This window comes from Dicentrarchus labrax, unplaced genomic scaffold (assembly GCF_905237075.1).
Source record: "Dicentrarchus labrax unplaced genomic scaffold, dlabrax2021, whole genome shotgun sequence".
NCBI lineage: Eukaryota > Metazoa > Chordata > Actinopteri > Moronidae > Dicentrarchus > Dicentrarchus labrax.
The window spans coordinates 7,313,056-7,324,472 of NW_026136723.1; the positions used below are offsets into that span (position 1 = coordinate 7,313,056).

General features: G+C 40.8%; 1 protein-coding gene across 1 annotated transcript; it reads left to right on the forward strand.

Annotated features, from left to right (window-relative positions):
• The first annotated feature begins 3,491 nt into the window (after positions 1-3,491).
• serinc2 (serine incorporator 2) lies at positions 3,492-10,674 on the forward strand. The gene is made up of 10 exons (XM_051390139.1): positions 3,492-3,627; positions 5,475-5,636; positions 5,917-6,104; positions 6,248-6,327; positions 6,822-6,959; positions 7,565-7,734; positions 8,021-8,111; positions 8,264-8,417; positions 9,240-9,452; positions 9,526-10,674. The coding sequence occupies exons 1-10, from the start codon at positions 3,589-3,591 to the stop codon at positions 9,662-9,664; spliced, it is 1,374 nt and encodes a 457-aa protein (XP_051246099.1). The 5' UTR covers positions 3,492-3,588; the 3' UTR covers positions 9,665-10,674.
• The last annotated feature ends 743 nt before the right edge of the window (positions 10,675-11,417 follow it).

The window sequence follows — 11,417 nt, forward strand, 5'->3', positions numbered from 1 at the left end:
CTTAAAATAGAAAACAGTGGTCCAGTAAGAGCAAAGTCAACTGATATTCCATCCAAGGCTGCGGTTGCTTCACTCAACAGGCTTTTCTACATTCTCAATATATGTATTATGATCAAACTGCTGCAGTGTACCAATAAAGATGGTAACATGCAACAGAGCCACAGGACAATGATAGGGAACATGTATATATCATACTATTGACTGATGGGGAGCCTCATAAGCAGACATGTAAGGTCCCTTTCAGCCCCTCAAGGAATGATGGCATAATACCAGTAATGAAGCTGTTACCTGATTAACATCAGATTCATTCGACTGCTCATTAACCCACGCAGTAATGTGAACCAATCTGCTTTCCTTTGAGTACATTAGAAGCTGCTGTTCTTTAGACTGGAGGAAGGTGAAGGTGTGGAGGAGCAGAAGCTTTATCTTTGCACTGATTATTCACAGGTGAACACCTTCGCTGTATTTCTGAAGGTCAGACACAAACAGATGGAGGTTTGCCCCCCCCCTGTTGCTTTAAACTCAGTGTCTGACCTTCCCTGTCACACCTGTTTACTCACTGCGTGCTACCTCTGGTCAGACTACATCAGTATTACTTAGATTTGAGCCATATAACTGGGCTATACAGCGACTTTGCAGTGGCCTTTATAATGCATGTGGGCTGCTACTGCCTTTCCCTTCTCTTTAGTAGAAATGTTCTGAAATGTTCTGTTGCATCAGTGATATTTAAAAGTTTGTGTCCCTACAGTGAGCTGTGTGAATGCTGTATTTGCAGAGTTTGACACCAGAAAGATGTTTTCACATTCATCTGCTGAAAGTGGAAAGTTTCTCTGAGCTCATTAAACATCAGATTTTAAGGGGCGGGGCCTACCAGCAGGATTTGTGACATCACAAATACTTATGAAGTCAGTCCTGGTCCAGTATGGAACTTGTACAGTGTGATGTAGAAACTTGAAGCCACCAGTGCACATCCACTGAGAATGGACTTTACAGTGAAGAGGGAGACAAAAAACACAACACTTTAGAAATGAACAACATTTGCATATTCAGAGATTCTGGAAGTTTTAATGAGGTAGAAGGAGGAGATTTTAATACGGAAATTGTGTTTTTCTTGTGGGAACAACATGTCAGACACACATCATTGTTCCAAGCAGATTGTTTATATATACTGTATGTCTTTAAGGGTTGTATAGTTCTGAAAAAAACAACAACAAAACAAAAGGGAACAAAAAAACAGTGAGGCTGTCAATGTAATGGCTTAGTTAAACGAAGTTTAATGCACAACTCACAGACCAAACAGGTCAAAGTTCATTTTACTGGGTCTATGAACAGAACAAGGTTCAGCATAAGGCAGGCAATCACAACAAGAGACCAGATCCAAAGAGCCATAAGCTGGCAGGAAAGTGTCCAAATAAGGATAAAAAACAAACCAGGCAAAATAAGCAGATGGATGGATGGCACAACAGATAATCTGCAGGAATATTATGGGTAGCAGATGAGGGAATCAGGAGCATGTGTGCAGGTGGATGATGACAAATGATGGGAGAACACTGAGGACTACCGCTGGACAGGAAGGGAATAGCAGGCTGTAGTACTCCTCTGACATCACTGGAGGACATTTATCAGACTTCCCCTTCGCTCCTCTGAAGACCCAATGAGTGTCACAGTTCAGCTTTAATGACTGTCAGACTCACAACAGAGACAAACATCCAAAAACCTTATGGATTGGCTGTGTCACCACACTGAACAGAATCAGGTTAAAATGGTAAACGCTCGTATCCTGAGTGTTACACTGCTGTATTTATTCATTTAAAAATAAAGTATACAAAAATGATCTAGTCTTCCTTCAGAGCAGTGGTTCCCAACCTGGGGCTGAGAACCAAAAACGTACAAAAACGAAAATATACACTGTAGGCCAATATCTCAGCATTTGGTTCATTTCTTTGAAGAAAAGTCAATTTAAAGTAAAGTAAACAAATATTTTAGTTTAGATTATTATTTAAGATCCAAACTTTAAAGACCTGTACACAACCTATATTCACAGAGCCTTCAGTCTCTCATAAACAGCCTCGTCCTGAAGAAAGCAAAGAACTGATAGAACAATGAGAAGAATTTCTCAAAAAGGAAACCTATTAAGTCTGTATGATTGATAAAAATGATAAAAAAAAAAAATACATAGACTTACATAGAATTGTGTAAAATGTTTACTTAAGAGGAAATAATCTGCTAAAAATCCAATGTATCCATATCACTCATTTTATACAAATGTCCTGCAGTTACTGAGTTCACTGTTTGGGTTCATTCTACAGTTTTTAATATAATTTGAAATATCTCCAAAATATGTCACTTGGTCAGGGGTCGTCAGTTTACTGAGTGATAGACAAGAGGTCTGTTAAGGAAAAAGGTTGGGAACCACTGCTTTAGAGGACAAGAAGTAAGTGTGAATCTGTATTACTGAGGCAAGCAACTGGAAACAACATGACTATAATATCCTTGTAGTAAATATCCTGGCACAGACTTCAAAATAATGCACAAACCTCACTGGCTCAGCGTGGTTATTATAGGATATAAAGCTTCAGTATGAAATGTTTCAATTTATGAAGAAGAACAATAACAACATAACTCCAGTGGGGAGTAAAGACTGCAGCACGCTGGCTGATTTGCAGACTTTAATACCAACCAGTTTGTGTTTCTTAAATTAGAATAATATGAGATGCTGCAGGAGGCAAAAACTCAACAAAGTCACAGTAATCACAATTTTGATTACCACAAACACATCACGAGACCTAACAAGGTGAAAAACGGTAGAATACACAATAAAATTAGGAATAAATAGAATCCATTTTATTATGATTGCAATTTACATTGATTACAACAGTGTATTAAGACATAAGGGTTTTTCATACAGTAAAATAGCAAAAACCTTCTATCTAATCTTCAACACTGAGTTTTTTCCATCATGTTGACTTTTTTTCAGTGACAGTCATTGTTTAGTGAAATATGTGGTCTAAAAAATTAACATAATAAACTTAACTTTACCTGAACTACATACAATATACTGTACTGTACTGATGGTTTCGCTTTTGCGCATTAAAATCCAATTGGTCAAACTTTTGGAGTGACGACTCACTCGGCCAATCACAGTCTAGGTGTTGGTCAACAAGCAACAGTTTTAACTGCAACGCCCTTTGTCAAGAAAACTCACAGATGTATTTTCTTTCCCCGAATTTACCCAAACAAAGCCGGAAGAAGATAGAATAGAATTTGCCTTCAAAATAAAACTGAGAACGTCAACGCATATCTGCAGACAATAACACCTTTCATGATAGCCCGTGGATTCGTCGCATTCCATATTGATATTTACCCCAAAATACATAATAAATCAACTGAAATAGTGTCATATCCCGTTATTGTGCATACCATATTATATTTCTGTACGTGTATGCATGAGAAAGCTTTTATTTTGAAGCACCTAGACGGATTTCTGTGTCTTTTTTTTAATTGACTTGACATCGCCATCTTGACTCAGTTTCTTCCTGAAGTTTTTAAGCTTTTAGGACTTTCATCAGAACTGTGGATTAAACCAAAATGGGTGCTTGTTTGGCAGTGAGTTGCCTTGCCAACTGTGTGAGTATACATTTGCCGGCTGTAGTGTTTGCTACACGATAAACGTAAACTTAGTATTTCTTACAATTCCTTGACTAATTTATCTAGCGTTGGGTTCACGCGTTGTTTAGCCAAGGCAACATTACGTTATGTTATCGAAACGTCAAACTAGCTTTTAGAATCAGACATTTTACTGCTGCTTATGAGCAAACATATGTAAACGTCTCATGTGACATAATATATGTATTTAGGAAGAATTAAATACTACTAAATACTTAGTTGTTCAATTCGGCGTAAGTTACCTCACTATTATAAACCAGGTAACCTAAGACATTAAAGTTACTTAAATTTGCTCGGACGTTTTTCAGTTTGTTAACCGTCCTCCACTGCGGGAAAGTTGTGAAAACGCGGGACCAGTCATTCAAAGAGAAGAAACCTGTGCCAACTTCGTTTACTTAACGTTATACCCAAGTTAAGTTAACTCTTAGACCATTCCGGAAATGTTTTCGCACAATGACGTTCTTACGAGGCGATATAAAGGCGGCCAGATTGTTGAATAGAGTTTGGTGTGATAACGGTGGCGTATGTGTGCCGTCCTTTGACGTTATTTACAGTTCTCCTATACGATAATCCGTCTGTTATTGTTTTCGAATGACTGTGTTCGCTTTGTATGTTACACCCATTAGCAAGGTGTTTTTCTAAAAAGGCAATTTCCGGGTTTTACTCCGGATCCTACGTCGTCCCCTTCGGAGCGCTGTCACTGTTGTGTTGCTCTGTACTTGCTGTACAACAATATTCACCTTTTTTAAATCTGACTCAACAAATCATCCCTGGTGAACACAGGGGTCTTGACATTTTCTGTTTATTCACTTAACATAATTTCTTCTACAAAACTCCTTTTTTTATAAAGAAGCTGTGAGGTTGTTGAGGTTAGATACTCAGCCCTTTTTAGTTGAGCAAAAGAGAACATGTAAAAAGCAGTTTATATGTGCACCGTCATTTTTAATATCCTGTGTTATTATCACTATGAGTTCTTTGTAATATTCTTTTGTTTTGGTATTTTTGTAGTTTTTGTCTTGACTGTTTTTAGGGACGCGCCGATTCTGGAAATTTAAGAGACTAGTTTTCCAGTCATGGAAACACCTGGAAATGTATTCGAATGACCAAATATCCTGGAAATAATCTTAAGTTATCCTGGAAAATGTTAAACCTAGCTGCATATTTATTTTGAAACACAAACAGGCTGTTGTCAGTCAACAAAGCGAATATCTGCTAATACCAATGTTCAGCCGATATATCGGTACATCCCTGCTGATTATAGGATTAGAATTGTGTGTAAGAGTTGTTTGTTGCCCAGGCAGTAGGCCGCTCTGAACCATGGAAACAGGGATCCTCTCGTTACGGCCGCAGTGTTTACACCCAAGGCTCGTGTACTCTGGTGCACACTCATACTTAGTGAAGGATGGCTGAGCCCAGCTACAGTCTCCGCCTCAGCGCTTCACTCACCTCTGAGCAGCAGTGTGCATCTGAATCATGCAGGACTCCTCTGTGATCCCGTTCACAGCGCTGGATAAGAAACAGAGAGGGAAGGATTTGTTATGATGGCAGCTCTAATCACAGGCCTGATTACTGCCACTGTAACTCATTTGTCTCTGCTTCTCTGGAAGCGTGCAGGAGAAGGAGAAAGATTGTTGCCCTGACAGCAGACACACTGTTATTTATTTTGAATCTTTCTCAATTCCACACTCGTTGCAAGCCATGCATGCATTATCCTGATTATCCCACACCCCAGAGCCCTGTCCCTGAGTTTCATAAAATATGAATCTGTAAGAAGGCCTTGCTAATTCTCTCCCTCTTGTCTTCTCCAGGCGTCCTGTTTGTGTGGCTCGGCCCCCTGCCTCTTGTCATCATGCTGCCCATCAACGTACAACTCCACCGTGAGCCGACTGGCCTTCTCCTTCCTGATGCTGCTCGGGACTATGGTGTCTGTCATTATGATTCTCCCAGGCATGGAGGAACATCTTAAAAAGGTACATTAGATAAGACTAGACTAGATAAAATGTAATGCTCCATATGCGTCAGACTCTTTAATAGGCACGAGTTTCATTTCATTTAATGGACCCACAGGTCATATCCAGTTCAAGCCAAAATAGGAAAATAATTCTGATAGGTTTCATAAGGCTGTAACCCAGCGACAGTGATGCTATAGAGCAGCTGGACTGGATGCTTGCATTATGATTGTTATTTTACAATTTTAGTCCTTGCCTGCCCCCCACCCATTATTTCCTTCATGTGCTCCCACTCTGTCAGATTCCAGGGTTCTGTGTTGGCGGAACAACCATTCCCGGCATGGAGAACAAAGTGAACTGTGACATCATTGTTGGCTACAAGTCAGTGTACCGCATGTGCTTCGCCATGGCCTGCTTCTTCTTCCTCTTCTTCATCATCATGATCCGAGTGCGCAGCAGCAAGGACCCCCGAGCCGCCATCCAAAATGGGTTCGTACTGTGCACATCAGCACCACAGTCCTGTGTGATGAAAGCATGCTGCACTCTGGTGGCCAAACATGGGGACTGCATCAAAAACAGAAAAAAAACAAACTTGTTCTGTACATACTGAGAGTAACTTTTTTTTTTCTCAGTTTCTGGTTCTTTAAGTTCCTGGTGCTTGTCGGTCTAACTGTGGGAGCTTTCTTCATTCCAGACGGCATGTTTACGACAGGTATGAAGCTGACACACAGCTCACACACCTTCAAACTAATTAAAGCGAGTTACAAAAAGTGCCGATATGGAAGCTTAGATTTCTATTCTTCTATCATAAAGTCTTTTGTTTTAATTTAGTTTGTTTCGGAATCATACGTTTATGTACGACTGCTTGCATTTAGATTTCATTTTAAAAAGAAGGGTTTTGTAGAGAACAATATGCTTTTGACAAATTTGAACAAACAAAAGTAATTTCCTATACATTTTTTATTTTACTTTTTTAAAATTTTTGTTTGTGTTCATGTTAAGTAACCACTTGTAACCACGCAAGTGAACATTCAATTGTCAATTCTGATGTTCATTAATAAATAAGCGAAACATCAGTTTATATAACAACCACAGCTGATCATTGTTTACCTACAATAGCACACACTGTACTGAGAGCCTCTTTCCAACTGTAAATGAATGCCTAATAACCCTCTGAACAAATGTCCTGAATCCTTTTGCTTTCAGTGTGGTATTACTTTGGCGTGGTGGGCTCATTCATGTTCATCGTCATCCAGCTCATCCTGCTGGTGGACTTCGCCCATTCCTGGAACCAGTCCTGGCTGGAGAGGGCAGAGGAGGGAAACAGCAAGTGCTGGTTTGCAGGTAGAGTGGCAGCACACCCTCCACTTATCACAAAGAACCTTTAAAGGTCCAGTGTATAACATTTAGGAGGATCTGAATCAGATAGATGCTAGATGCCACTCAATTTTACACACTGGTCCTTAAAGTGCAAGTATAAAATTCAGGCCTGTCCAATCACAGCAACTTTGAGTCGCACATCACCAAACTCACTTTCTTGTTTCTAGTTGTGAAGATGCAGACCATGGAGACATGTACACATCTTATATTTACCCTGTCCAAACAGTGGGATTGTATTCTCACTGGAACAAGTTGCCTTTAATTGCCTTTATGAATTATACTAAAAACTAATAATAATCAAAACTGATTTTCAGTTTCTCCTGGAATGTAACAACATGCATCGCAATTCTTTTGAAAACTGCCAGCAAATCCAGCAATTTAGGCCACAACAATCCCAAAGAAAGTCTGCAAAATCCCAGAGGGACAGATATGTTTATGTCTGTGTACCAGTGTAGTGATGAATCAATCAAACTACATAAGATGCAGACGTAGGTAACACTGACTGAACTACATTTGAGTTTTATGTAATTGTCTAATGACATTACCCTTTGCTCATGTTTTCCTCGCAGCTCTGCTTTCTGTCACCTTCATCAACTTCGCCTTGGCTTTTACTGCTGTTGTGCTCTTCTACGTGTTCTACACCCAGCCTGACGGCTGCACAGAGCACAAGGTCTTCATCAGTCTCAACTTCATATTCTGCATCATTGTGTCCATCGTGGCCATTCTGCCTAAAGTTCAGGTAAAAGCCAGATGTTCTGGATATTTATGGACTGAGGCTACTAAGCTGCTGATATTTTGTGCCCCAGTTCTTGTTGTATAATACTCCACTCTCAATGATGTATGTTTATTTGCAAGAAATGAGAATACTTGCTTTTTGATGCTCAATCCAGAAAACCAGCTAATATGCAAATAAAATGTGTCCTAGCCTTGAGCCTTGGTTCTCTCTGTGAGTGAGGAATGAACAGAGTTGTGTCTTACTGTCTGGCACAATGATTCATTTCTCGACTCATCCCATGTCTCCCCAGGAGGCCCAGCCGAGCTCAGGTCTGCTCCAGGCCTCTCTCATCTCCCTCTACACCATGTATATCACCTGGTCAGCCATGACCAACAACCCCAGTAAGTCCAAGGAGTCACAACATGACTGCATTTTATTCAGAACTTGAACCAGGATAATTAACTTTGGGGAGGACAATAAAGAAACTCCCTGTGGCTGTAATAACAACTAGTTGCCCCATTGTCTGCTGTAACGTGTTTGTTTCCAACCTCAGATCGGCAGTGTAACCCCAGTCTGTTGAGTTTGGTCCAGCCCGCCAGCCCAACTCCAGCACCAGGTCCTGCTCCTCCTCATCAAAACATCCAGTGGTGGGACGCACAGAGCATCGTGGGATTGCTCATTTTCTTGTTCTGTACTCTTTACGCCAGGTATTACACTGTTACTGCTGGTTTTTAGGTTTCCTGTCATGGTCATGGTTCGCCTTTACAAGAAGATTGTAGACATTTAAATAACTTATAAGACTTTTAAGTTTTATTGCAAGTTGCATCTTTTTCCTGCAGTCAGAAACTGCGCATTAATTCCCACCACTGACAGTACATATAATAGACAGAGCTTCCGGGTCTGTAAAGTGAAGCCAACACTGAAGTGTCTTCTGCAGAACCTGCATTCTATGTACTGGCCAGCAGGGGGCAGCTCCATTGGCTGCAATAAAAAAACGATACCATGCAGTCTTAGAAAGAGACAGAGAAATAACCCGACTAAAATCCTTTCAGAAACATATTTACTGGTGGTGTACTGTTTAACCAGATATGTAATACCAGATTGTGTGTGACCAGGCGAGCCAATGAGAGCTGCTCAATTTGCAGTACGTCACCTCCGCTGGCTCCGACAAACTGTCATGGCGACAACCATAAGGCCAAACTCGAGGTTTGAAAACGTGGCCCACAAACCAATGGGTGACGTCACGATAGTTTCACACTTGGCTCCCACACGTCCTGGAAAACCCGGAAGTTTATAAACTAGTTTTTAAGTCATGAAAACACCTGGAAATTGATTAAAATGACCAAATATCCTGGAAATAATCTACATTGTCCTGGAAATGTTTAATTGTACTTTAAAGTTCCTCACTCATTTTAAGGCGTGCTAGAACTGAAAAAATGCAGAAAGACAGGATAAATGACACATTTCAGATTCTCCTGTCATTCGTTACTATATGTCAAAATGACTTCTCGCGCTCTCACCTGCTACAGTATCCGCTCCTCCAACAACGCCCAGGTGAACAAGCTGATGCAGACTGAGGAGGGCCAGGGTCTGACCGCCGTCGAGTCCGTTGAGGGGGAGGACGGAGCCCGACGGGCTGTGGACAACGAAGAGGAGGCTGTTACCTACAGCTACTCCTTCTTCCACTTCAGCCTCCTGCTGGCCTCCCTCTACATCATGATGACCCTCACCAACTGGTACAAGTAAGTATCTGTTATTTGTCAAACTCTGCTAACTCCTCCAGACACTGACCTCTCTCTGTTCTTGGCTCATCAGACCTGGGACCGATTACAGCGCCATGCAGACCACCATGCCGGCCGTGTGGGTGAAGATCTGCTCCAGCTGGCTCGGCTTGGCCATTTACCTCTGGACCCTGGTGGCCCCGCTGGTGCTCCCCGACAGAGACTTCAACTAAAAAACGGTGAAGTCTGTTAACATGTGGCTGCCAGCCTCTTGTTATTTGCACCAGGATAGCTTTAGCTTTAAATCGATCCGTTTGATTTGCTTGCAACACCACATTTAAAATTGGGAAATGAAAGGAAAACGTGTTTTGTTTTTGACCTGAAGCCGCAGCACGTGTTAGCTAAATGTTGCCTTTTGTGGCTGGAGTTGAAATGAGCAAAAGAATCGTTTGAGCTGAGATTTAATCACACATACCAGTTTTTCCACCTCAGGTTATTTTGCCTTTCCACTGTTACTGAGATTCTGATTGAGAGCACTACACAGCTTTTATTAGACGACACCAAATGAAACTTAGTTGATCCCTATGGTGAATGGATGTTTAGGCTTTGTTTCACTACATTAACATTAATTGTTCATACTTTTTATATTGTTTCCTTTAAATCACTTGGATTCCATGGACTATAGCTGCAACTAACAATGATTTTCATTATCGATTATAAGTCAGTCATTTTCTCAATTAATTCATAAAACATAAAAAAAAATGTCAGAAACTGTTGAAAAATGTTGATCACTAGTTTCCCAAAGCCCAAGGTGACGCTTCAAAAGTTTTTTTTTCCACAAAAAACTACTCTCAGAGAGGACTGAAGAAAGCAGAAATCGAAAATGTTTTTGTTTTTTTGTTGTTGGCTTTAGAAAATGATTTGAATGTGATTAATTTGATTGTTGACAACTAAACGATTGATCGACTAATCGTTGCAGCTCTAGCATGGATGTCCAAATCGTGCAGACTAGATTTTAGTTATGCATGTTATTTTTTTATTGCACAGCTTTGTTCTAGTGGTCAGTTTTATAACAGCAGTGCCTTATTATATTTTACACACAAGTTATTCTGAGGGACCATTTTTGATATCTTTTACATTTTTGATGACATTCAGTTGTCACTATAAAGTTTCTTCCGCAATATTCTGTATAATCACTTGTCATTATACTCAATAAAGTTGACATTCTGTTCAATGTCTGTAATCAGGTGTAGGCAACACTTCTGTCCTGCAGGTGGGGCCGTTGCCCATCGGATTAGACCTTTTCTTTGTAGCCGGATTTCATTATGTAGAATGGGTTTGGGCATATGTGCTGTGCGATTTCTAACCCTGTGTGATAACCTGCTCTTTTTATACACACTACTTTGGGAATTGGCGCATGTTTTTTTCAGAAGTGGCAAACACAATGTCATCAAGCCCGGTCAGCAGGGATTTCCAAATGCTTCACTGCCCTCCCTCCATTAATCACATGATCCTGCTAAAATGTGATTTATTGTGTTCCTTCAATGCAGGATTCCCCAGTGCAACACACACACACACACACACACACACACACACACACACACACACACACACACACACACATTTGGCAAGTAATGCAGAGGGAATGTGTTTTTCCCCTATCCCCTATCACAAGATCAGCATGAGCAGGGCGGCTGAACACAACACTTCATTATACTTCACAATATTCATTCAGGGCTTGTGTTGGGGAACGACGGCAAATGATGGAGCTCTGAAGTCCTGTTTGGACATCTGGTGGCAAATCTCAGAGACCGTACCTTCAACACTACCGCCCACACACACAATATTTCTAAAAACCCACTGAGTCCCCCCTGCTTGTTCTTCAGTCCCTCATTTGTGTCTTTCATATTACAATTAAAACCCACTGATCAGGGTTCCCTGGCGTCCTTGAAAACATGGAAATTCCGGGACTAGTTTTCCAGGCAT